This window comes from Leuresthes tenuis, unplaced genomic scaffold (assembly GCF_036924035.1).
Source record: "Leuresthes tenuis unplaced genomic scaffold, fLeuTen1.0.hap1 SCAF_24, whole genome shotgun sequence".
NCBI lineage: Eukaryota > Metazoa > Chordata > Actinopteri > Atheriniformes > Atherinopsidae > Leuresthes > Leuresthes tenuis.
In genome coordinates, this window is record NW_027325378.1 from 11382520 (window position 1) to 11410085 (window position 27566).

The 27566-nt window shown below is 42.7% G+C and overlaps 3 protein-coding genes across 4 annotated transcripts in view; all 3 read right to left on the reverse strand.

Moving 5' to 3' along the window:
- Positions 1-17351, reverse strand: part of oxsr1b (oxidative stress responsive kinase 1b) — a 35517-nt gene extending 18166 nt beyond the window's left edge. Inside the window, exons 1-3 of one of the 2 annotated variants that reach the window (XM_072378910.1) lie at positions 16980-17351; positions 8694-8806; positions 3792-3900 (exon numbers count right to left, since the gene is read on the reverse strand). In XM_072378910.1, coding sequence (XP_072235011.1) covers positions 3792-3900; positions 8694-8806; positions 16980-17049 — 292 coding nt within the window. In that variant the 5' untranslated portion in view covers positions 17050-17351. The remainder of the gene's footprint in view (positions 1-3791; positions 3901-8693; positions 8807-16979) is intronic. The other variant, XM_072378911.1, reaches the window with a different exon arrangement.
- Positions 17352-17877: 526 nt separating this feature from the next.
- Positions 17878-21315, reverse strand: myd88 (MYD88 innate immune signal transduction adaptor). The gene is made up of 5 exons (XM_072378912.1): positions 20886-21315; positions 20262-20393; positions 19193-19370; positions 18834-18925; positions 17878-18745 (listed from the first exon to the last, which is right to left on the reverse strand). Exons 1-5 carry the CDS (start codon positions 21193-21195, stop codon positions 18591-18593), a joined length of 867 nt encoding a protein of 288 aa, XP_072235013.1. The 5' UTR covers positions 21196-21315; the 3' UTR covers positions 17878-18590.
- A 310-nt stretch (positions 21316-21625) lies between these two features.
- Positions 21626-26817, reverse strand: cry-dash (cryptochrome DASH). The gene is made up of 14 exons (XM_072378186.1): positions 26639-26817; positions 25940-26112; positions 25473-25566; positions 25235-25365; positions 24933-25081; positions 24460-24548; positions 24268-24341; positions 24091-24180; positions 23925-24004; positions 23766-23825; positions 23508-23665; positions 23214-23333; positions 22900-23076; positions 21626-22077 (listed from the first exon to the last, which is right to left on the reverse strand). The coding sequence occupies exons 1-14, from the start codon at positions 26699-26701 to the stop codon at positions 21970-21972; spliced, it is 1566 nt and encodes a 521-aa protein (XP_072234287.1). The 5' UTR covers positions 26702-26817; the 3' UTR covers positions 21626-21969.
- Between the last annotated feature and the right edge of the window lie 749 nt (positions 26818-27566).

Genomic DNA, 27566 nt, shown 5'->3' on the forward strand with positions numbered 1-27566 from the left:
TCTTCGCACTTCCTTCCTCTTCGCACTTCCTTCCACTTCGCACTACCTTCCTCTTCGCACTTCCTTCCTCTTCGCACTACCTTCCACTTCGCACTACCTTCCACTTCGCACTACCTTCCACTTCGCACTACCTTCCACTTCGCACTACCTTCCACTTCGCACTACCTTCCACTTCGCACTACCTTCCACTTCGCACTACCTTCCACTTCGCACTACCTTCCTCTTCGCACTACCTTCCACTTCGCACTACCTTCCACTTCGCACTACCTTCCACTTCGCACTACCTTCCACTTCGCACTACCTTCCACTTCGCACTACCTTCCACTTCGCACTACCTTCCCCTTTGCACTACCTTCCACTTCGCACTACCTTCCTCTTCGCACTACCTTCCTCTTCGCACTTCCTTCCGCTTCGCACTACCTTCCGCTTCGCACTACCTTCCGCTTCGCACTACCTTCCGCTTCGCACTACCTTCCGCTTCGCACTACCTTCCACTTCACACTACCTTCCACTTCGCACTACCTTCCACTTCGCACTACCTTCCTCTTCGCACTACCTTCCGCTTCGCACTTCCTTCCGCTTCGCACTTCCTTCCACTTCGCACTACCTTCCACTTCGCACTACCTTCCACTTCGCACTACCTTCCACTTCGCACTACCTTCCACTTCGCACTACCTTCCACTTCGCACTACCGTCCACTTCGCACTACCTTCCACTTCATACTACCTTACTATCTTCATATAAAGACTGAAAACAGACAGTAACAGCTGCCCTGTACAAGGATACAACATCTCTTAAACTAAAAAAACATTTGGTGTCTAATTTTTCCAACAAATTGTCAAATTTTTCCTTTAAATGCAAAGTAAAGGTATAACCAACAGGGTACTGTAAACACTTTAACAGATAATGTACAGTAAAGTCTCCTTTAAGTTGTCCTGAAACACACACACACGCAGCATGATGCAGCCTTCAGAGGTTCCCTAAATGCCAGCCTTGTCAGCCTCTTACTGATTGAACTCTTCATGCCTCATTAGGCCGTTTCAGCAAGCTGACACTGACTGACAGATTAACAATCCAAAGATCCATTTTGCATGGGAAAGGCAAGTTACCTGGTTGCTTCATTTGAATGGGGCCTGTTTAAAGCCCCAGAGGAAGAGTTTATGCAAATCATTGTGAGGAAATCAAGTCTTGACAGCGGAGCGCATTGTATGAATGCAAACACTCGGGAAAATGCCACATCATCGTTTAAATTACGTGCCAGATTATTCAGATTTTTTTTCTTCACACAGTAACATCACCTTAACAATCTCTCTATTCTTCTGTTCAGAGCAGGGGCTTTGAGACCAAGGGAGAGGATGAGAGAGTAAAAGATGGGAGGGTGGAGTGGCGGTTGGATGAGGAAGCAGATGAAGGACATGAGAGTTGGTGCCAACTGTGTTAAAGGCCTATGTGGCATGCCAAATGAAGCTGGCAGCAGGAAGTGAGGGCAGGGAATGGAAGAGGCTGTCGAAAGAGATGGGTGAAATAAAAAAAGAATTTAAAAAAGAAACAAAAATGCTCGGCTAAGGCTGAAAAAAGCCTTCAGCAAAACTTTTTACAGATAGAAAACAGGAAACAGGACCTTCTTGAGCCAACAAAGGTAACTTTGCCAGTAGAGTAGAACTGACATCATTCTACAAGCCTGGAGTCACCATTAAAGCTCCCCTTCAGCATTGTCAGCAGGGTTGAGAACCACATTTGACACAAACCCAAGCTTGGCAAAGCCTTTGCACATGTTAAATTTAGTCAACAACAACCAGCCAGGAATCTTGTCAAAGTGGCATTCAGCTGAGGTGTGCAGCAGCAACTGTAGGCCGGGGAAAGCTGCGCATTAATCTAACGGGAATGCATTCCCCTGCCTGCGATGGCATGACTCATATTCTGTCCCTGTGGCTTTCAGTGGATGTCTCTTTGATGTGAACTCGAGCAGTGACAGGTTCTGCAGCTCTCTAATGGAGCTGTTGTTCACATGTCACACTCAGAACAGGAATTTCTTGAAAAGCACTACGCCTGCAGCGTGCTCGATTCAAAACTCTGCGATACAAGTTTGGCCTTCAATGGATTCGAATTAAGACTAGAGCTCTAAAATGGCTGAAGAACATATGACACAAAATCTATAACGCAATAGGGCGGAGGGACCGGGGAATATACACCATTTATGAAGCATCACATTTATCTTACCATTTAGAATTAACGGCTCAATGATTTAGTGTCAAAAACGGAGGCAGGACTCTTACTAAGATGCTCTTAATCACCTGAGGCCCATTGAAATGTTGCGTTTGCAAAGCATGCCAATTAAAAAAAGCGACATAGAACGAGATAAAAGAATATCAACGATATTCCACGTGGAACAAGTGGAGAAGATGTTGAAAAGATGTTCAATACAATGTCTCCTAAAAACAAGTGGCGTGCCATCTACATATTTTGTAGAAAATCCAACTAAAATGAGAGGATATCCTGACATGTTACTGTCTAACTATCCACGTCCTGGTCGGAGCACCTGGAGCAAATGTAAAAATGTTGCTTAACAAGCTTGAGTAAGTACTGCGGCATGTGGTCTGACGTCCTTTTCTCAGCAGAAGGAGACAGAAAGCAATGGAACTAAACTGTCCTCGAAAAAAGGAGAAAAAGGAGCTGTCGGCATGAAAACATTTCAGAGCTTTGTTTGACAAATTGTCAAGTTTTTCAAAATCAGAAGAAAGAAGACACAACGAGGCTGGAGGTTTTTTTTGTTATGCCCCGTCAGGCCACAGGATAAGACAAGAAGTGGCCCTTTTTCCATAAACTTGACCTCATTTAGGTCTGTCTCCATGGCAGACGCAGCCACGGTTATCATTTAATTACTCCACATAATAAAACCCAACATCAAGGGCTTGTGTTTAACTAGAATAAGGGGAACAAGAGAGGCCATCTCAAGTTGTGTCTGCCCCTGCTGTGAGGCTGGCCGTCTGCTCAAGCGTCGCTTGGCGGGCACGGCGCCCTGAAAACAGCTGCCAAGGGGCTCGCCATTTGAGTGCATCTGTGGGAGCCAGGCATGCCACCTGGGCATTATCCGTTACAGCGTGACAAAAGGGGCCTGAGAGGAAGAAGCCAGAGCAGAAAGACTGAAGATTTGTGTGTGATGTCTGGGTAAAACTGTGCTTGTACAATTGAATGTGTGAGACGGTGTGGATAGAGATTAGTGGCTTTGTTTTGCATCATTAACCTCAGAGCTTCTTCAGGAGATGCTTCATCTGTACTTCTTGTGTTGAGAAGCTCTAACAAGTCAGAAGTAACATTTTTTCCTCTTCACAGGATGATGGAGAACCACATTAGCTCCAACAGCTACTGTAGTTCAAGTATGTTGCAGGTAAAAGTCAAATGAAACGGTACAAATGCAATGCAGATGCAGCTGTTGCATTTGGAGGATTTTTCTCCACGGTGGCCTCGTCTTCATGCTCCTCTCACTTGTTAATTGCAGCGCTGCCACATGGTTGCCATGTGGGCTGTTATTACCTCTGCCCTGTCATTAGCTCCTGCTCTGTACTGAGTTAAAGCCCCAGGGATAGCTGCAGCTTACAGGGGAAACAATGGGAATCAGTGTTGTCACGTTCCCTAAAATAACAGTTAAAATCACCAGCAGCAAGTCATCCAGATGTTTCTCCTGGAACGCTTTCATCCCGATGGCCCATGCCAAAACATCTCTGAACAGGTCCTCTTGCCGGGCAAACGATAACTGTACATTTGTATGTCTGTGACAAGAATGCACTTACCACCACTGAGCAGCTTCATAACCAGCCACAGCTCATCCTTTACAACGAAGGAGGTGTAGTAAGACACAATATTGGGGTGGTGGCACTGACTCATGGCCTGAATCTCTTTCTGTTGGGAGAAAAAGCATGAAGAGACAGAGAAAAAACAATTAATCAGAACTGCTTTCAGCTGTTTGACAACAGACATCAATCGACTGTAATCAGGTAAAACCCCACCTGTCACTTGTCATCTGGGAGAAATTGAGCGAAACTTTTGAACCGGAGGCAATCTTGTATCGGACAACAACATTCGTTGAAGCGGCGAGACCCATTTTTCAAGCACTTTAAAGATTACGTGGCAGGAAGATTTCTGCTGCAGCTATTGTAGAAATGTAGTGCCACGGTTGAAATCTTAATGACGTCAGTGGTCGGAAGAGAAAAAAAAAGGCGACGCTAATTTAATGCACAGCTATGCAGAGGCAAAAAGACAGCTAGTGCTGAGCCCTTTAAACAGCCTTAAAGCTTTCTTTGTGTGTGTGTGGGAGGGTGTGAGCTTGGAAAGTAGGAGAGCTGAGGTAATGCTGGCACAGATGTCTAATCCATCACTTCACCACCGTACCCGAAGTCCTTCGAAAGAGAAGTCATTTCCTAAGAGACAAGGAAATGTAGCTGATTTTCTTCACGATTTGTCTGAAACCACAGCATCTTTGTGGTCACGGTCACCGGGGATTTCAGCGCTAATGATGTCACTGAAGTGACATCTGACCGTATCAGGAAAGCATAACCGAGCAATGATTACACTCTTGATGTTGTCTAAGAATGGAACTGTAAATAAGGTTCTTAGTAATTGATGAAAAGGTAAATTTACTGTGCTTTTCTGATCTAGTCCACCACTCAAACTGCATTCACACGCATAGACACTTGTTAGCCGACACAGCGTAACGGGCCATGCACAAGGGTTCAGTGTCTTGCCCAACGACACTTTGACATTTGGTTTGGGGAAACCAGGGATCGAACCACCAACCTACCGACTGCTCTCCCTTCTAAATTAGAGCTGCCCCTTATGGCTCTAACTTATGGCAGGCAAATTAGCTCAGGTTGTGCATCAGGTTTGCCACAGCCTAAAGATAACATCTAATTCATCAAGAAAAAGATCCAAATTTTTCTAAAAGCTTAAGATACGATCGAACGGGGTATCAGTAGAGTCTGAACAACAGGGCACTCTCATTCGCCATCACCAACTGGGGTTTTTTTGGAGATAGAGGTGAGGTTAAAGGGTGGATGTGACTCCGGACAATGCATGTTCATTGTGAAATGATCATGGAACCATGGAACTGGCCTGAATAACTTAAAGCCTTCAAGGCCAACTGTAAAGTATTCTAAACTTGCTACAGCAGGAAACGGCCATTTGCTACATCGCATAAAGATCATCTTACGGGCGGACCAGAGTTTTTTGCCTCATAATTTCTTGTCATGTTACGACCGCCCATTCGGGTTTGTACCACTCAACACGCCACATTCTTCAGTTAAAAAGACACCGAAATGAACAGTGAACAGTTTTGTGTTGTTGTTTTTTCCTGAAGCAAAGTTTAACTGCTCTTTGGAATGGGCAGAGAGCAGCTTCAAAATTGGCAAAATTACATTAAATTTATGTATGATAAATATGCCAAGTCAGCGTTAAAGAGGTTCATTCTGTTTACTCATGACACTTTATGATAATCAATACTTATGGAACCGAGTGAGTCATTCCTCCATTATCCAGCCTTTCCCAATCAAGAGGGCCAACCCGCCATCTGCAGTCTTTGTTTATTATAGTAACTTTTATTTTTAATCATGACTGGTGCACCACGAGCCTGTCAAAGGACAAACCTGAACACTCGAGCTAAAGGGATTTGTTAAAGGCAGCCATCAAAAGAGGTCTTGGGTCAGATATTATGAAATCAAGGTCAGATGTTCCATCAGCATAAATGCTTAGCCTACACCGTATGCATTAGCAGCAGAATGCGAAGTCATCACTATTGAGCCTGTGGGTCTCGGTCAATGCCTTCATTGGCAAAATGACCTCGCTACGCGGAGGACATTTAACAAAAAAAGAGGGTTAAGAGCATGAGCTGAGTCATAATAAGGGTGGAGACAGTCTCTGCATGAAACAAAGTCACTGGCCCATGACAGGTACAGACGTGTTTAGCTGCATACAGTCATGTAGAAGACAACAGTCCTGAGGAGCAAATTCTGCACAACAACTGTCCTTTTAGATTATTAGGCATCTCCTTCATCACTCCGACCACAGCTCTGTGGGGTAGCAGACCCAGAGAGGAACAACAATGGGATAACATGGAGGATATGGTAATCTGGCAGTTGGCAGGTGTTCCCATCTTTGCCAGCACTCATTGTGAGAACGAGACAGATTCTTTGTTTAGAGGATTAAGTCACAGTAAACCTCGGCTGCTGCAAAGATCCCAGAAATATTCCCAGAACTCGAAACATCTCATACCACTTCTGGGTAATCCTCAATCTGACACTTTGCACTATCAACCCTCTACAAAACGCCTTTCCAAGCAGTCTTTGCTGCAGTCTTTGAGCGATGGGTGGGTGTTGCAATGACTTCATGCTAGCACACACAGGCATTTAGAGCAGTGTTATTCAATTCAGCCAACTTGCAAAGTGCACCACACACACACACACTCCTCTCTGTTGCTACGCACAAAGACTTCTGCACCACAAATGGTTTTGCTATATCTTGATTAGATTATGAAGTTAGAGTCATTTAATAAGCCCATGTAACCTGGTAACCTGTGCAAGCCATTAGCATGACATGAAATGAGATAATGACCATCAGGGTTGTGCTTATGAGCTGCATTTAATTAGCAATATTCCTTCACACTGCCTTTGTACAAACTAGAACTCCCTCATCTATCAAAAACGATTAAAAATAATATAAAAAAGAAATACTTTTCCTTCGTTCATTGTTACTTTAGACAAACATGAACATCAGGACGGATTTTTTTTTCTACTACTGTTTAACAATTAACTATTTTAGGCTAATACGTTTTCTCAAAAGTTCGCATTTAACTGTTTCAGAGGAGAAATGAACCAAGCACAATTACAACAAAGATAATAAATGGAAAAAGTAATGAAACAAGGAAGCAGAAAGCTCTTTAAAATGTCACTTCCAAGAGATACGTGGCGTCGTCCGATTTCCTAAAAAGAACCGACGGTGACTTATTGCTTCAATGATGGCATGCTGAGGTGATACTGGATACTACGCCCTTTAAGCCCATCTAACCTGCAAAAGTAGTAAAGCTTTCCCAGGAAGTAGACCAGTCCATGCTATTTGTATATTTCTATATTAGGCCTGTTCTATTTAGTATTTGCCAAGTCTGAGCACTTTGAAACTGAGCAACAAATAAATGACCTATTGTGACAATCTGAATAGAGTGCTGGGTCACAAACTGGTGCCACAGAACCACAGTGATGGCAGACACACAGAGAGGCCTCTATAGAGGCAATGTTGCGTCACTTTTAGTTCCTCAGAGCCTCACACACACACAAGTTTACTATGACTCAATCTCACTGAAGCATGCACACACACACACACACTAAAACCTGCTAAAATGTAAAGAAGATGCAGATCTGCAAATGATGACGATGTGTACGGATGGGCGATCTTATTGCAAAATAGTTCAAGCTCACAGATATTCAGACTTCTGCCAGAAATACCCAATACTTACATACAGGCTCGACTGGCTTTCTTAAATCACTCTGAGCTGAAAAATGACCAACGCTGCATTAAAGAGGCCAATATTAGGAAGACTTTATAGTCAATGCTGGCTGTAAACAAGTCCCCAAAACATCTGATCCAGTCCGAATCACATAAAAGCACCGGCCCATTTAACTATATATGATGACCCTGAAATATGACAAATGATTGCTTTTCTGGCATCAGAGAATTTCAGACAAGGGACAAAACCTTTGGGCTGCTTTAAACCTTGCTTCATCCCTTCTTTAAAGCTGCTTTTTTTTTTTTTTTTTTTTTTTTTTAAAGACAGGCAATCTGGGTTCAATTTAATGCTTCCTTGCTGTTCAAGCGGGCACCCAGCAGGCTGTGGAATTGTGGGGGGAACCACAGGCAGGAAATCCGATCGCGCTGTATTCCATGTGACCGCCTGCTCCGAGAATCTGGGAGCAACATTCCCCTGATTCATCCTCCAGAATTCGGGTGGGAGAAGGTCTCCTCCCAGTTTAGCGTTGCCACAGATTAGCAGTGAGTAACCTGCAAGCGATCTCTGGGCACGATCTTCAATTTATACATACAGGCTTACACAATACTGATTTCCAACAGGTTATTCTTTTAACAGACCTTTTTGTGGGTACTGTGGGAAAATACATCACTGCCACTTCTGACTTAAAAGCCAGACCAAAAAAACCTGAGACATGTTGCTCAAGTAAGAAAAAAAAAATGCAGAACACAAATCCAAGCTCTTTTCATTGACACCACAGGTACATGGGCCACTAACAAGCACCTGATTATTTCTATCTGCAGGGGAGCTGTCTGGAGCTGCATTGTAAACCGCATGTCACGCAGCAAACGGTGCGCCGAGCTGCCGGCGCAAGATCGAGGGCATAAAGACAGCAGAGCGTTGAGAAACATGCCCCACAGAGGTCTAACCGTTTCCTGGCAGTAAGTGGAGCCCTCCTTCAGAGAACAACTAGAATAGTGTTTGAAGCGACGGGGATGATTGGATGAGGGCTCCGAGAAAAGGACTAATGAAAAGCAGAGGTAGAACTAACTCCATCCACATGTGCAGAAGAGAGACCTTAAATGAAATCTTGTGCTGTTAAGGAGTCATTTGGATCACACGTGAATTGTTAACACAGACTCCTGAGCAAAGTGCAGCTGCTTAGCAGCGTTGTGTGGCTTACCAGCAGCTCATCCATACTGGTCTGGCACTTCTCTAGGTTGATACGTTTGATGGCCACCTTCTCATTGCGTGGTATACAGTAGGCTGCCTGAACCACCGCTGTGGCCCCACTCCCTGCAACAGAAAAACAACATATAATCACTGTGATTATCCATTCATGCATCCTTTCTTTTCTTTTTCTTTTTTTTTTTGTTTGCGGTTGCAGCAGCCTTTGTGAGATGGTGTTTCTTCCCAGGAATGAACTCCCAGCTCAGATGAGACATAGTGTATTCTCTGGTTGCATCACAGGGTTCTCTTCCAGAAGGAAAACCCTTAAAAAAAAACCTCTACTGGAAGATATCCAAAAGGCATTCTTATCAAATACCCAAACTGCCTAAGCTCATTGAAACAAAGGAGTAGTGATTTGACCCTCTAAATGCCTGAACTCATTAACCTCTCTAAAGTTCAGTCATGCCACTACACAAAGGAAACTCAATTGTATGTATTTGTGATGTCACTCCTATTATGACCGAGGGTAAAGGGTGGATCAGCGTTATCAAAAGGTTACCAGCCTGGCTAACCACTCAGTTTAATATTCAAAATAATATTCAATCAAAATGAGGATCAAGATAATCTTTTGAGTCATAAAGCATATCAATAGCATTTGGGATAAAGGGACAAAAGATATTCAAGTCCATAAGTTCTACAAAGAGTATAATTAAAAAGGTGCCAATCTATATGCTCAATTCTTAATTAAGTGGAAATCTTCTCAAACTGTTTCTCTTCACATCAGAGTTAGCACTGGCCTCACAGAACTGAGGCGGCATCCAGTAACTTCTGTTTTTATTCTGCTGGCTCATGCTCAGTCGATGTACTTGAAATCGATACAGTCCACTCGGTCCCCGGTGGGTCCTGCGGGGGTCAGTGTCAACACCTTTTATAAAAGTAAGCAGTGAGACTTTCCGTGCTCAGTGATCAGAATCGTCCTAAGAGCATCTGTGCTGTTAAAAGAATTCAACCTTGGAACAAACAGCACACTGATTTCAGTGAGCTGGATGTGCTTAACCCTGCTTACAAACCAAAATTCAAGGCTGCTGCAGGGTGAATTTAATCTTCATTCATGACCTCAAAATCCTCCAGAGTTTAAGAGGGTTAAACACTGTTATTCTCTTTGGTAAATGTGGGTTCATCAATTATGAATCAGCTTTCCCAAATCCTGGCTAACGAAGCGGGCCTGATGGAGGGGCGACGCTGCTAAACCAAGCACAGCCCCAGGAAGCTTCGGCAGGAGGAGGCTCATAGCAAAGGTTGCTCCTTATACTGTTAGAAGAAATTCAAAAGCCTCCCCAGGAGAGGTACGCCCGTTGTTCTTGTAATGTATGAGGTCATTTAACTGCCCCCCCACACTATCTGCTAGCGGTTTACGCCATGGACTCGCACACGAAGCCATTTTTCCAGGCGTATACGAGACGCTTTCTTCTGGAAATGAGCTCTTGTAAGTGTTAAAGTGAGTGTTGAGCTGGTTCACCCTCCGGCAAGCCTCTCCGAACCTCTCTTGAACTCATAGTAGCTTGTGGCCAAATATTAACAAAGTGCTCATTGTTTTGGAGTTCTCACTGAGTCAGAGGTGCACTGAAGTTTGAAACAGGGTTATAATTAAAAAAAAAAGAAGAAGAAGAGAAAAAAAAAATCCCTGATTTTAATTAAAAAGTAAAACCGTCCCTATGGAAATGTCCACTTTTTTACCCAGCTGCTTTCATTCAGGGTAATTATCCCTTCAGGCAATTTGACAGAGAGAGGAAAAAAATAGCTAAACTCTATTTAATATATGGTCTGTGATTAAAACAAACTATTACTCTCTTTAATAATCTAATAAGAATGCAATTTCCTTGTAATTTCCATTAACTGATATCTTAATAATCCTGAATGAATGCACACTATGTGAATAAAATGGGTACCATCTATTAACTGGCAGCTACTGATAATGTGTGGTTGGCGCTGCTCAGCTCTCCAGCGTGGAAATCATCATAGATCACCCCACCATCGCTCAGAAGTGCGCTGTAAATTTTATTCCCCGGCCCCTCCCGCAGCCATCGATACCAAACAAACCTCTGGAGGTGGGCCAGTGATGGGGAGCTCAGCCCGGGCAGATCCACAGGGACCCAGTTTCCATGCAAGCAGCGGAGTGTGAATTCCTACACACAAACAAACAGCCAGTAGGCAGGGGAAGCTGGACGAACGGGGCAGCAAGAGTGGCTGCTTTACGAAAAGGACAGAACAGGGGAAGAGTGTTGAGTTTGGGAACGACAAGGTTGTAAGGGAAAAGGATTCGAGAGCCAAATAAGACCCAGAGAAACTAATTAACCCATTAATTGGGAACTCGACGAAATATTGACCTTATGGTTTGAATTTCAGCATGCAGTCGTTTGTGCTTTCATCTATCTAGTATCTATTAATGTTCAGCTCACATATTTAGCAGTGAGGAGAAATAATGCACAAAAATGGCCCGACTTCCGCCCACTGTACAAGGCGACTGGCTCCTGCAGCGTCTCTCAGTAACCGTATACATGCAGGTGTAGGTAGTTAATCTGTGTTTCTCTCTACCTGGCACCATATGCCAGGTACAGTACACGTTGTGACAGAGAGATATGGCGGTTGTTGGCATCAACTCGGCCCTGGTGTGGATACAAAAGGCTAGCCTAACGCCGTGGCTCTTGAAGTCGCATCATTGTAACTGTGAACGATAGATCATTTCTTTAAAGTTGGATACATTCTTGCACAAGAGCAGATTAATGAAATGTATGAAAAACAATGTACCATATAAAATGGGAGTTAAATACGGTACAGCTTGTGTGCTAAGGCACAGTGTTGCATTCAAATCAATGGTTTATTAGTGAGCCATGCCACTGAAATTTGAAAGAAGTGTTGAACAAAGCCTTTCCCATCGCGTGTAGTCGCAGGTTTGTCATCGGTGCTCTGAGAGCTAAAACTTACAGTTACAATACCTCTGCCTCCCAGAGGAAAGGCATGCCGCTTCAAGATGAGAGGATGACATCACACCGTTTCCTACAGGCTGTGTCGGACCAGTTTCTCATCATACCATTCTGAGATAATCAGGCTACGAGACACAAAGAAACGCTGATCTCTATATGAGATGTTATGGCTGCTTTTTCACATTGCACTTAGAAGACCAGTGCTAGCGGATGTTAGCAGGTTTTTTGACCAGAGTTTTAAAAAAGGGGGCTTATGGTAAAAAAATAATGCAGGATCAGACCTGTAATTGTGGTCATATTAATGTGTATTAACATTAGGATTTGTAGATTCTATCAAAAGCTTTAAAGCAAAGTAGCATTAAGCATTCAGAACCAGAGATAATCACAGGTTTTTCACATTAAGGCATTAAATACAGGCACAATTCAAAACAGATAAACATCAACTTTTACAGAATATAAAATATCGTCAAAGCCGTTACGTCTTCATTGCTCTCATAGACAACACGATATCACAGCCTTTCAGTCTGAATGAGAGGAAGCACACAAAGGAAAGCTCTGCCGTAGCGCCGTGGCTTTGAAGAACTGAGGCCAACATCTAATCAGCTGAGCAGTCTGGCACCGACATAAAAGCAGCACATAAAGCTGTATCATTTACTCGATTCTCTTTCGTTAAACAGTTAATAAATCAACGTGTCGGCTGTTTTCAGGGTCAGCCACATAGATTAAAGCAAACACTTCCGAGGTCTTGCGTTGATGTTTGCCATTTTAAGACGTACAACAACAAGATCACGCTTGTTTTGGAGGAGGATGACTAAATCAAATCTCCGTATTAAGTTACCTCGTTAGGCAAAATCTAATGAAGACGATCCAGCTGCCAGATGAAAATATGGCATGCTGACGAGTTATGTAAGCGTTGCTGTTTGATCTCCCATTTGTTGCCATGACAGATTCTGTGCGTACAGTTTATTTCAGTTTAATTTTTTATTGTGTCAGTACAAACAGCCCCAAGGAAATTCATTACAAATAACCACTGGAGTCACAAAAAATGCCCCCAAAACACCTGAAGAGAAGGTTTTAAAAAGCGTTAATGGAACCCTTGTTACACAGTAGCATTTGTGCGATTAGACAAGAGCCAACACTCATCCCTAAAGTCATTTGCAAATATCAGAGACCGTAAATTATACTGGAGAAAAAATAAGTGCAACTGGGGATTTATAATCGAAACGTGACCATCTCGACCCATCATCCTTCCCAACGTGCACTTTTCACATGCGCAACAACTTGTTGGCTGGTGAAAAACTAAACAGCGGCAGATGTGTGAAACTACTCGATCCCATTGCCAAAACAACCGTGATCTTTTGAAAAAGCAGCCAGTGTTTTCTGTAAGCATGTTTCTTCCAAAACAAATCACGCCTGGCGCGGGAACCCTGGCGAACTTCACGTTATAACCTGGCACTGCGTGAATGGGTCATGAAAGACGAGAGATTTCTCTTCACAGCGGACCCCCGTTTCAGCCCAAACACCCTCCAGTGAGGGTTTAACCTCATGAGCTAACATGCTCGCTCTTTTGGGAGTCGACAGTTTGCATTCCTCCTGTACTGCTGCATTCCCATGGAATTTATCAAGGGAGAAAATAGCAAAACACAAAGTAATAATGAGCGGAATGATGAGCTTGGGACACAGACGTGGCTAATGCATTAAAACAACAATTCAAATTAATAAAGCATCGCAAAAAACTATAAAAATACCAACAGGCCATTTAACCCTGGAAGCTTCTTCACCACATGGTTTTTATCTTTAGTTCCTTGTCTGCATCTGCTGTGTACAGTTCGTTATATGAGCCAGATTTATGCCACATTCTTCCTACTTATGATTATTATAATTAGTCCCAAGGCTTCATTTAACAGCCCTTATGGACCACTACTCACATAAGATGTGGACCAACAACACGATACCTCACATTGATGAGAAGGTGAAAACAGAACATTCACTGTTTTTTCAGCACAAAAAGGCACATAGTGAAGTAGAATCGTTTCTGATTAGATTATCCTGGTCTTGAATTAGCTTCTTACTGGGGCAGGTCACTGTGTGAGGCCTGTCAATATCTTCCTTCATGAGCTATGTGCAGCAGTAGGGCTCTCAGGTCTGAGTTCATCTTTCCTGCCCTCACCCGGGCCAGTTTAGTGCCTGACGTCACTCGTCTTTTATTACATTTCCTCTGCATACCTGGTGAGCATTCCACACATTGTCCAAAGGTACAATGAGAAATGTCGCACATAACTACAAGCCGAGCAGCACCCACTGCCTTTGAGCAGGTAAGCTGATGTGGAGTTAACATGAAAGGTTTCCTCGGCCATGTGTGGTAACTACCGAGCTTTGTAACGTCGTCTGAGGGACACAGCAAGTAACAGGGTTGCTAGTGGATATATAAGAAGTGGAAACGGAAAGTTTCCAGTCCAGATTTTCCAACACCAATGATCCAAACCATGATTCAAGATCGGAGAAAGAACAGAGAGAACAGCACGATTTTCCTATGAGCTCCGTCCAGTAGGATCCAGTGCTCGGTGGGGTGAAACGGAGTGGGCGTGAACCATGTAATAACAAGTCCTCTCTGCCTCGGGAAGTTACCAAAACAATAGCTCTGCTGGACAAAGTGGGTCTGCAGCGTCATCCTCGATAACACACACACACATTATACATATAGATATATATATGTAGTGCAAGTATCCACCTAAAAGCTGTTATCTGGGTGGAGAAGAGAGGTGGGCTTGATCCTGCTCCCAGTTTAGTTCTGCTCATGAATATCTGTTGAGATTTAACACGATTATATGATTATAAAAAGCTGGAACAACAACCGACAGATAAATAATCAGCACTTCAAATAGAGAATAAAAAGCTGTAAGAATTTTTTTTTTAATCAAAATGATAATTACTTTATATTAAAATCACTTATGTCTCAGAAACTGGAGATGCATAATAGAAAGAGTTTGATTGGTTAAAACGTCCAGCTTTGTTTTAACATGACACTGACCCACATGTTCACCTGTATTTAAAGAACGAAAAATGTTGCTGCATCACATCAGGCTTGACGGGGGGAAAACATACATGTTTGCATCAGGTCTGAGCGGGTTCAGAGATTTAGCACCCAACTTTTTCAACCAATCCTAGCACGAGTAGCTTTTTTAAAACCCAGAGAAGACTCCACTGACGTCACACAGGAGCAGTTTTGGTGTTAAATGCGTGTTCAGCCTGAAGATGAAGCCGCACACAGAGGGTCAGGCTTATTTAGATTACATACAAGGTAAACAGCCCACTTCAGATTTAAGGAGCACAACTTCTTATCACCTTTAGCTCATTTGCAAAATGAGTAAAAGGAACCAAGCTAAACGCGCAAACAATTTCCACAGATAAACATGCAATAGTGTGCACGCTAAATTGCACGGCGTTATCTTGAGGGGTTCCCCTTGTCTGCGTTTTCCACGGGGATATTTAGGTGTTGGTTTGAGTGTTTAAGAAGTAAAGAAAGAGTTGATTTAGGGCCTGCTAAATGCCCTGTAGAGGCAGCGCACACGCCCTCCCTTTTTCACAAGAGTCAACTAAAGGAAGGACATGTCATCCATTGCTCTGATGAGATAACTCGTAGGCCATGCCGCGCGAGAAAGGTGGTCACACTGGAAAGGTTTGGGTTATTTACAAAAAACAGCAAGATTAACCCAGCCAAGCTTTAATCCCAGACCAGGTTAAACAAAGTGTTACCGATGAAGCAATGCAGAAAATAGTCAAATCTCTTTTTTTTTTTGGTCCAGGTTTCCGTGAGGTTTCGGAGCCCCATAATACTGAATAATCCTCTCAAAAGAGCTCTCGCGTAACTGGATTAAATCAGGCAGTAAAATGGCCCAAAATGTAAGACCCACCCTCAGAAAGATCAGTCTCTGGACTCATGACGTAATGGCATCTTGTGTGGTTTGGAAGAGGTCCCGCAGAGTAGAGAAAAGTAACTAAGTGCCACTACTCCAATACTGCTCAACTCCATCTAAGAGGGAAACGCTGTCATCCATTATGTTCATCTGACAGATTTTAGTGACTAGTTATTACTGCATTTCCTCTCTAGTTACTATTGTGACTAGTAACCAAGAAAGATTATACACAATATTTGATATAAGCCTTTAAAATAAAACATGTCAGGGGTGTCTTAGTTTTAACAGTATCCCCAGATGGAGATCTTTCCCTAACACAGTTTCATCTAAATACCCTGTTAAATAATCCATTATCTCAACAAATCAATAGATCATGGAAATATGAAACAGAATGAGAAATAAACTCAATAAAAAGTTTGGAAACTACAGCAGAGGCATGAAGCTGAACTTTTATTCCTCTGATTTCCCCTGATGGTAATCATCTGAGGGCTCCTCAGATTCAGCTGGTGTCGCTGTACTTAAAGGAGTTCAAACCAGCTCCACCTCTGGCAGACAAGTTTCAGTATTAATGATTAATGAGAAAATCATCTGTGAGGTTACATCAGTCAGAGTAACTAAGCCAGTGCTTTTAGTCTTATACTGTAACTGTATTTCCCTGCCAACGCTTTAGCTCTTTTACTTGGGTGAGATTTTTCAGGCCTGGTTTCCTCTCATAATGGTGTATTTTGACATTGCTGTTAATATTGGTGCATAAGGAAAAGATACGAGTACTTGCACAAGAATGCGTAGTGTGTTGAACATTGGAGATGGGCGTGAACACACAATCGGTACAAGTTTCAGTCTCTTGTCCGGCTGCAGAAACGTTGCGGCTGATACTGAAGCCCATACAGTGCAGCGTCTTTCCTGAATAACAACCCGACTGTACATTTGCCATGTCACTAATATTCAAAAAGTATTCTGCTGGCTGGGCTCTGTCTACATAACCAGAACTAGTTCGACACCAGTCGATTAGACAACATTTAACAAAGTATCACGCGGGCAATTCACATTAATTGACGGCATCACAACGAAAGCAGTTTTTTTCCAGCAAATAGTCAGAGCCTGGCTTACACTGTAAGATTTTAAGGCTCGTTTACAGCATCGAAATATCGCTATTGGACAGGATGAACGCTCTCAATGGAAGCGTTACACTGTTTCCAAGTCATAACACCGCCCGGCTCGGTCGCCAACTTGCCAAACGCCTTTGCTAAGAAAGAGGATGGCTCCTGCTCGTCTTTTCACCTGAAAGATATTAAGCGCGCCTTCGCCGTTGTAACCTCTGCCTTAAGTGAGCTAACAGCAAGAAATTCACTTACTGCCGGTTACATACGTTAAGCTAACAAGCTAATGATCACATACCAATCACCTCGTGTAGCTCATAATCATCTTTGTTGATGGACCAGGGTTGGGAGTTCAGGTCCTCCGACATGGCTGAAGATTCTGCTGAGACCGAACTATCTGTACAGAGGTGATGAATCCAGGGACTGTGCGTGAAAATGAGTCAAAGTAATCCAAACAGAACCAAAAAGGGCGACACTTCCCCTTCTTTGCGAATCCTGCAGCACTCCTGTCATTCCCAAAGTTTGACACTAGCCTAGCAGCCCCGCCTACCGCATTCCTCCTGAGCAAACGTGAACCTTCGTGGCGGACATATTGAATGTGGTACACCGCACGAGCGCCGCAGTCCTTCCGTGGTCAGTTGGAGGAAATTAATTGCCGTTGTTTGGTGACGAAGACTTTGCTGCTGTTGAAAGGCAATGCGAAAAATAGAATTATTCCATCCGATTTATAGATTTGCATCACGGAACGTCCCTCATACGTTTGCGCATGTGTATTTTAATTTTCACTTGAACACTTTAACAAGCACTGTCGAAACATGTTTAAATTAGTTAACCGAAGGGTTTTACAATGGCTGTATGTTTTGTGTGTCAGTTTATTTTACCCAGAGTCGCACCTTGCAGGCGTAAGTAACATTCACACACCAACTTAACTCTTTACATTAACAATACCCACTTCCAAGCCTTCCTTATTTACAAAAATACAATCAATTATTTATTTGAGGTCATCTATCCAATTGGGAAGTGCTACCTAACAGGCTAAAATTAGGGAAAAACACCAATGATATTTTAAAAGAGTAGTTTTGCGCTGGGTGGTCCTGCTCTCTGATTGGACAATATAACACATGCTGCCTTCTGATTGGATACTTTTTAGTTAACTGTGCTGTTCCTTTTTACAGCATTGAGTGAGAGACCTCTGCTGGTGGTGGATTTTTTTTATCAAACACAGGACTTTCACAATCACGCCGCAGACTTACAGGACATACTGTACTTTCATGGCGGCACATGCGCGAACTCAAGAAATTAGAAATACCCCTATCAAAAAAATACATTTATTTTCAACAAAATCATATTCAGACGAGGAACAGATCAAATTAAAGACAAGGAGACTGTAAATGAAACCAAGCATGTGGAAGTATCTCAGTCATAATATCTCTCCCTCCCCAGTTAAATCTCTTCTTTGCTATCGAGAAGTTGACTAATAAGAGGAAGTGACCTCAACACACATACAGAGCCTTTACAGAGAAATCAGTACATTTCATCTTGCATATAAACAGATGCACTACACGAAGCACACAGCATAGAAAAACACTGGTAGGCAAAACCTATAACTTTTATAGTTATTGTAACACGGAATGGCTTTGTGCAGTGACAGCTCTGCTGATATTTGGTGCTCCTGTGTAGCTTAAGTTTCATGATAATTATGTACAAAAATCGGTCATCTTAAAAGGAAATGTGAATGGAAGCATTAAAATGCACAGTAAAATCATCAGTGGGTTCTAATGCCAACAAGATGTGGATAACAAGCTATACTTGAGCCTTTATCCTGTCAAATTTGGGCACTGTTGAAACATTTTATATTCAATTAAATAGAAAAGGCACTTTTAAACGGAATTAACTGCCTGGTCCTTGATCAGGGCAGGGAGAGAGCTTTGGCGAGCCGTATCCAGAACCAGGCCTGGGTGCAGGGGCGGGTGTAGTCACATATGGTGAGGAAGCGCAAAATGCTGGGGAAAGGCTTTTTCATTGTCTTGTACACCACTGGAATTAGCCGTTTACTTCGAGCTCCTGAAAAAGACGCAACGACAAGTTAGACGCACACACAGGTACACGTCAGAAAATGAGTCGTTCACCCTCAATAAAAATCAGTTTTTACCAGGGCAGAGACTGAGAGCGAACTTGGTCTGAAAGTCACACGCGTCGCTGTCGAGATATTCATCAGAAATCACCACCACCATCCTCTTACACCTGCACAGATGGAGACATGGGGACAAATGTGATTTAATGGAACGTGTTTTACAAATGGAAAGTATGCAGATTTCAAGGGGTGGTTCCCCTAGTCTGGTTCTCAGGTGACTTTCTGTGTCTGAATTCAAAATTGGATAGTTTTCAGCCAAGTTAGCCGTCCATAATCCGTGTAACTTTCACATTGTATTGACAGACTTTTAAGTTTCAGGGTCACACCTGCTTGATTTGCACATAAAATCAACCGGTTTGCATGTGACCACATCCCACCTTTTCTCGATGAGTTCGCTGGTGATGGTCCACACGCAGGCGCCTGGGAGGACATCTCTGTCAAACACGCACAGTTTCAGCCTGTAGTCCGTCTGCTCCAGCTCCCGGATCATTTCGTGGACAAACTCAAAATCACTCTGACAGTAACAGATGAAGGCGTCAAACATCTCAGGAGCACCTGGATCCAGAGAAGGTCGATTACATGGGAGTAACACTTTGTTTATACCTCAGGGGACAGTGGTGCAAAAACAGCTTACCACACTTAACGAGGAACAAATCATTTTTTCCGGTGCAATCGAATCTAGTTTATTCTTGAGAAAAGCGCATCGACTAACCAGGAAACCACAAGCCTGTGCAAGAGGAGATGGAGCTGGGGTGCAAATGTACAACTGAGCCTAAAGATAGGCTGTCAGATCATGAGCAGAGTTTTCTTTCAAGCTTTTCCTGTGCGATACCGCTGAAGGAGGAAAAAATAAAATAAAAAAAATGCTGCAATTTCTATCTCAGGTTCAACAAATAAATTGGCCATCATGAGCACACTGCAACTCGAATTTCTCTGTCTGAATGCTGCTAAGCGGGAAATGTTTTTTGGCCCATCTTTTTCATTTTTGCTGGTTTTATCTTATGCGCATTGCATGCACGCTTGCAATCTCGCCATCTTTGTGTTGAAAGGGAAAAAAACACATTGAAAACTTGCTGAATGATTTGTTGCAGCTCACAACTGCTGTGGTCGAGTAGGTTACAGATTAGAAACATTTAGAACAGTGTTTTTGGTGTTTACTCCACTTCCGAGTAGAGTTTGGCAACTGGTAACCTACAGGACGTTCCACAGAGGCTGTGACAATAACACCAATCACCTCCTACAGAATAGAACTGATTAGTTAACTTGTGTTGAGTAACACATAATGTGTTGCTGAAGCGATTTAACCAATAATATCAACCTCTGGACAGCAGATTTCAAGGAATATTTACAGCACGCGATGCAGATGAGTGTGTATTTCATGGGTGACTTTGTGTATAGTAAGTATCATGATGAGACTCTTGAACGGAGTTATTACATCATCCTGACCTTCGGGGTCATCCTCTGTGGTCATTCCAAACCTCTCCGGGGTGCGAGGGACACAGCTGTCAACCTCATGAACCTGCAGCGGGGGCTCAGCTTTCTTCTTCAGGCTCTCGCAATACTTCCTGACATCTTCATCTGGCATCAAAACAGGCATTCATCAAAAAAACATCACAGACAAACACATATACAGTCAAACAATAAGGTGGCTCAAATCTGACACGCATACACGTTTCACTTGGTTGTTATCATATTAGCAATTGCAACATCTGAGATTTTTCGGGATTTCTTACAACCCAGGTAGCCAAAACGGTTTGACCCCGTTCAGATCGTGTCCAAATGTGGCTAAATGTAATGGAGCTGGCCAAATCTGGCAACCTTGGCAAACATTGGGCCACAGCTGGCTGAACAGAAGCCAGCTGATACCGGAAAACAACGTTGCGGTACTCTATCGTCCCGATTCGGGCTACTTGGGATGTGAATCATTTCCTGAAACACAGGAAAAAAGGAGGGAACGATCTTAAGTTATTAAGCTGCTTAACAGCAAAGCTTTGGGTTATCTATCAAAAATAAATAAAAAAGCATTTTGAAAGTAAGACAGAAAAACGCATTGAAAAGGCAGCGGCGCACCTATCGACGCACGAAGGTCTTCCACAACGTCTTTTCTCTCCACCTGAGCGAGAATCGACAACAACTTCCCCACCGTCGCATCAGCGGTCCGGGCCTGCCAGTTCTCCAGGACGGCTTTGGTGGGGTCTTTGCACGCCTCGTAGTTCTTTATCTCCAGGTAAGTGAAGCCCATGGTCTCTGCAACGGCCATCCAGTCCGCGGCGACCGTGTGCTTCGGGTTTAGATAAAGTCCCAACTTCTTCCTCACCGTCACGTTGAGAGCAACGAGGGGAATCGTCCACAAGTCGACATCCGACTCGGCGCAGGCCATGTTGGCAGGTAATCTCCGCGAAAAGACGGGCACTGGTTAAATGACTAACATTGCAACGGCATTTCGTGGTTTGTTGGGCTCCAACTAGTGCCTAATGCCTAATGCCTAGTGCCTGCGCGTCAGCCGACCTGACAACAGAACGCGGAAGTGATGTGAAAGAGCTCTTTGCGGTTGACTGCGTCACACGTTGAAGGGGATGATCTGTTTGATGGGCAGCTGTTCTTTATCACGAGATCCGACAGGAAGCTGATCCCTAATGCTACTTAATAAGACGACTAATAGGTGCTCCCGCTACAGTGAGAGGTTGAAAATCAAAGAGATGAGCGTGTTTTCTTCTGTTTTGTTTTGACTCAGTGTGACAGGAAGTGTGGTCGGCCTACTTCTTTCCATAATGTCAAGAGAAAGTGGAAATCATGACCCTTAGATTCAGTTGCATGTTAATGGTGGAGAACTTTACTGTATTCAATAAAGACAACGACACAAAAAAAAAGAAAAGAAAAGAAAACCACAAGAGAAAAGAAGTAGAAAACAGCAGGCATATCTTTGTGACCAATCAAAACAAATCCTCACTTTCTTTGCTTTCTTTGTCAGAGATGCATATTAGGAAGTCCCATAAAAGATCAGGCACATGCGGCATCAGTTCATGACATTTCTGCATTTCCTTGAATTTCCACACAACTTCCCCTAAACAACGCACGTACAGTGCGTGTGCAACACAGATTTTTATGTTTCCATGTTTAAAGAAATCTCTGGGGAGTCCATCGTCTGCGGGGATCACAGGTTTTTACTTCTCGAGAAGTAGAAGTCGATGCCTCTGTCCCGGTGTTGTTTGGGAGTGTGAGATGGGCCTTTCTTCCCTTTTGGTGAGGGCCCCGGGCCTCTCTGAGAAGAAAGAGGGAGAGAAGGGACAACGCACATCACGCCTTGGCACAAGTCAACGTGGCAACAAAACAATTAGAAAGGGCCTACAGTGCAATCTGTAAATTTACTTCAAATATCAGTTGTGTGACCTTAATATGCAACGAATAGATTAATAGATTAGTAGCTTTGAAGCTCCTGGAGCTGACTGCGCAAAGACAGATGTTACGCAATCTTGTTTTATTCTCTAAACTATTTATTATGCCATAATACCATATCCCTTTGGGGTTAAATTAGGTGTTAGTATGTTTAACTGAGTTGAATTACTTTATTAGATTACCTCATATGTTTAGGTTGAGGCCAACTATCCATAACTTGAGTGTTTGGTCCCTTTTTAATAGTGTCAGGCTGCATTTCAGGTTTGTGAGATGAATAAAGCAGCAGAACAGAATAAAATCTCATGCTACAGGATGTTTCTCTAACCTTTGCCTTTAAAGATTGAAATACTGCACAAACAGACTCCTTCAAGCATCAAAAAAATACATTTAAAGACAAGCATGTGAGGAGTTTGGATCGTCCATGATTTTGAACATTTAATAACAGATTGTATTTTATGAGTTTATGCAAAATGTGAATTCCGGTTTAACTGAAAAGTCAACCATCACCATATTGTGAGAGAAATAAGGTGAAAAGTGCCAAATATTCCTCTGAACTGTACCATTAAATACTCAATCTGCGGTGTTCGAGAAAATTTAGTTTTGTTTCCGCCATTGTGGGGAAAAAAAAAACTATAAAAAGTAACGTCTTTCACTCGCACTATCCGCTTCCCTTTTCTCAAACACCTACCGGTTTCTTGTTAAAGTGTCTGCTCCATTCAGGCGCTATGACGATGGGGGTGGGGTATGTTTCGCCAAGGGACACATGAGCACGAGTCAGCGCAGCAGAGCTGAGGTTCCAGGGTGTGTGCACATCTGCTCCTCCGATGGTCCTCAACTCTGGGACCCACTCCCGCACATAGTCGCCCTGAAGCAGATGCATGAGCAATAAGTAATGAATCACTGATTTGTATTTTGTGCCATGGTGCCAACAGGAAAAAAAAAAGAAAAAACAAAGATAAAAGGGAAGTGAAACAAACATTTCAAACTTCTTCTCAAACGTACATTGCTGTCATAGTCGAGGCCTTGTTTGATCATGTTGAACTTCCTGTTCTCCCTCGGGTCATTTCCTATACCAGCGCTGTAAAGCCAGTTGCCATAGTTGCTGCAGACATCGTGATCAACCTTTTGAGGAAAAGTTACAATGATGTGGTCGGAGCATTTGTGACAGTCGACATCCGACTACATGACATAAATATGCAACTATTTCACAACATCTCAGTGATTGACTGCATTCTCTAACTGATAAATAACCAGAACAGCACAAGACATATTTCAGTCCTGATCTGCAGTACCTACCAGAAGGTGTTCAAACCACTCTGCTCCCATCCTCCAGTCAAGGCCCAGATCCTTTGTGAGGAAGCTAGCTACATTTTGCCGCCCTCTGTTGGACATGAAGCCTGTCATCGCCAACTCTCTCATGTTGGCGTCCACAAAGGGCACCCCTGTGCGCCCCTCTGCAAGTGAAAATGTCACAAATAGCCATTAGTGAAAATACTACCTCAGTGCATCTATTTCAGACAGATTTCTGAAAAGTTATGTTTCGTTAATACAAACCTTTCCACGCGTCAAACAGCTTCATGTCTGTTTTCCACGGCACAGATTTGTCTTGAAGCCCTGTTTAAATGATCAAGGCATGAATTTTTGATTCATTTAAAGTAATAACAACGATAATAATAACTATATTACACACTTGAAAGATCAGGTCATTTTTACCTTCGATCTGAAACATTCTGTTTCCGTACTTAACACCAACAAACTTGAAGTAGTCCCTCCACAAAAGCTCAAAAATAACCCTGTAAGACAGAATATTATACATTTTCATTTAATTAAAATAGTCCTTACACTACTTATCTAATTAAGTAGCGATATGTACACTGACCAGTAGGTGCTCTGACTGGCTGTCCGCTCTGTCTCATACTGTTGGATTTGATGGTAAATATATCTGGGAGAAATGCAACCCATCGCCAGCCTGCGGTGTACAAATGACCCGTCATCAGAGCTAAATTAGACAAGAACTCCACACACGAAGCTCCTCCAAGCATTCACCAATACTCACCAAGATGAAAATTTTGTGGAGTAATCCGCCCCGATCAAGCCGTTACGAGTCTCTTTGTAAGTTGCAACCGAATCCTGCAGAACAGACCGGCCACCACACAGTTATTACACCGACTCAGATCATAACACAATTCACATGGTCATTGTTAGTTCACATTATCTAATATCGGTTTGCGATGGATGTAGTACTCACAGTGTCCCAGAAATAGTGCTTAAGCCTGGCCAGGGCCTGACTTTCTCCACCACTACAGGGGAACGCTGAGCGAGGATCAGCCACAGGCTCTGTGGGAATAAACAGCAGCATTTCAGCATCAGGCTGTCTCGTGCATGTTAAACATCCCCTGATGTACACTGAGACACAAAGAGTAATAAAAGCTCAGTCATATACAATTCATTCAGAGTAAAAATTCATTCAGTTTGATCCCTTGCCGGCTTTTAATGATGAAACTTGTGCTCAGCAGTTTGCCTACTGAATGCTGAGGAGGACGCTGCATACAAAGAGCAACCTGTGCTTCCATATTGCAAACAGCATGTGGCACTTGAATTTGTAATGATTGTACAGGGATGTGTATCAGCAGTACATATTCAAACATAGCATTACCAACTTGGCAAATTAGGGAGATGTGATGAGTCACACTGAGCAGATAAAACATTTTGATCAATCACCAGGCTGCTGCAGGTCCTCGGCTGTTGGGATGGCTCCCTCTTCCAGCCCGGGGGGAAGGGGGTTTAGCCTTTCAGGAGTCGGGAACAAAGGCCTCACCCTGCTCTGGCTCTCCACCGCCTTTCTAAACTGAGTGTACACATCAGGCAGCCTAACAGAACAAGAGGAAATATTACACAGCATTCCTAGCACTTCTTACCAAACTATGTCCTCAATTAAACAAAAAAAAACTATTTCCTCTCTAAAAGAATGTGTCTAGCAGAAATCAGATGCTCTGTCACTATCAAACAATATCCTCCCACACCTGGATATGTGTTGGATCGGCAGATCCTCTCTGTGGTACAGCGTAGAGCCCCAGCAGGTGTGAACTTTCACCTTCATCTGAGCACAGACTTCCTTCACTTTTTTCTCCACATCAAGCTCCTCTGGAGCAACCTGGAAAAATGAAAGCAAAATGTTAACATCTTGTCCGAATCACCAAAAAAAGGCCTCGTAAAGTTATCAACATCAACGCTAATAATAAGAGGAGAACACAAAAGTACCTCTTCATGGAAAGCCACACTGCTAACAGAGCCAAGTTGTTTGATGAGGTCAGCAACGACCTCCTCTGGCTTACCCCGCCTCACCACCAGATTGCTGTCACACACACACGCACAAATAAACACACACATTAGTTTCATGTCACACTATGCCAGGCAAGCTGCATCCTCCATAGAGGGCTAGTTGAGCGGAAAAAGTCATGGGAACAATGTGTGCAGCAGCCATGTTAATGTAAACATAACCCCTGTAAGTCCAGGTGTGTCCTGATCCTGTTACATCTGTAGTAATTCAGTCCTAGAAAGCAGAGAACAAGGACTGCGCACAAAATGCCAATCAAATTATGTAAATATTCAGTCTTTTTCCTGACCATATAATCACGTTCCAGTACTTCAGCGCTTAATCAAAGACAGCAAATCTGCTATGTGCAGTCAATAGGTAAGGGGAGACAACCAAATGATAGCTGGATTACCTGCCCTTGTTGAGGAGCGTGCTTCTGAGGTCTCTGACACTCTCCAGTAAGAAGCGCAGACGGAAAGGCCCAGTCTTTGGCACATTGTAGTTGTAAGTCCCCACATAGTGTCTGGGGTCGAAGCAGTACAGGGGGACTATGTGCTCAGCGTTTCTTTGAGCCCAGTGGAAAAGCTGTGTGTCAACAATCAAATGTCAGACTTGTGATTTTGATTTTCATAAAAAAATTTCTACGCTGCGGACCTGCCTGATGCAGTTTTATTGGACATAAATATCAAAGCTGCTCTTGAAAAATGGATGTTCCCTTTGCTTTGTTATTACAGTTCTCATTTGTAAACCAGTATTTTGATACCCTATTTTTTAATTAAAAATAAAATTCAATCCATTTCTAATTTGACATATGACCTTACATAGAATTCACGTGACGAAGATAAATTTGCATTTTATTTTGAAGAGGGAGCTTATATTCTGAAGACTCTACGCCGGAAGTAAATAGTGATTCCTCCAGGCGAAGTAATAAATGTAATTTGATGCGGTGTAAAACCTAACAGATCTATAACAAATACTAGTAAACGATGAAAAGAAAATAGCCACCAATCTCTTACAAACAGTACAAACATTTGCTAAATAAAAGTCGTACTCTAACGCTAAAGTTAAACAAGGCCTGGATTAATTACCACACACTCTTACATCTTCTTACCTCACTGTCGTGGACACGCAAGTCGTTTCTTAGCAGACATATTATCGTTCGGGTGGCAGACATCGTGATTTAGTTAACACGCCAGCAATAGTTGTTTCTCAAACAGCAGAAAAAACACCTCCGTCCGTGTCGGTGAGCTGCGTCTTTTGCTCGGTGGTGCTCTGTCAACTGCTCTCGTGCGCTACCGTCACGTTTTCATACACGTTACAAAACGTCAGGTTTTGTAAGATGTTTTCTAACAGCCTGACTCTCCCGAAATTCTACACTGTACTATTTTATGTGCAGCCGCTTTATGGAATATGTATATATATATATATATATTTGACAATTTTATTTTTGCTTTGTTTGTGTTATAGCAACAGGTGTTTGATTAATTAATTAATGGTTTTAACTATTTGTCTTCAAGTTCCTGTATATCCAGCTTTGACGGTGCTTTTTTTATTTTTGTCGTGCCGTACAATTTGTGCAATTGTTTATCTGCTAGTGCCGGAGAGGGTCTCATCTATAGTGTTCCTGAGATGCAAAACACACCAACAGAATAGAAAACAATTTTTAAAAGCAGCATTTCCCCCAAAACACAACAACGACACGGAAAACAAAGGGACAATTGAGACATCACAAAAGAAATGTTTTACTAAACAAAAATGTGACACTGGCCATATTCAGTAATACGAAAATGATCTCTCTTGATTAAAAATTCCATTGGCATTCTTCGTCTCCCCCATCACACACAGTATAAGAAAAGAAATGTCTGAAGTATTTATGTTACAAATCCTGTTCATAAGCCAGCCTTTTAAAATCGGATTTGTCAGGAGTATGAATAAAATTTATTATTTCATTAACAAACACAATATCTTTTATTTAATATTTTTGTGATTTTGTTTTTAATGTCATGTTTTCTTTATTTGTTCTGCTTTTGGTTTGGTGT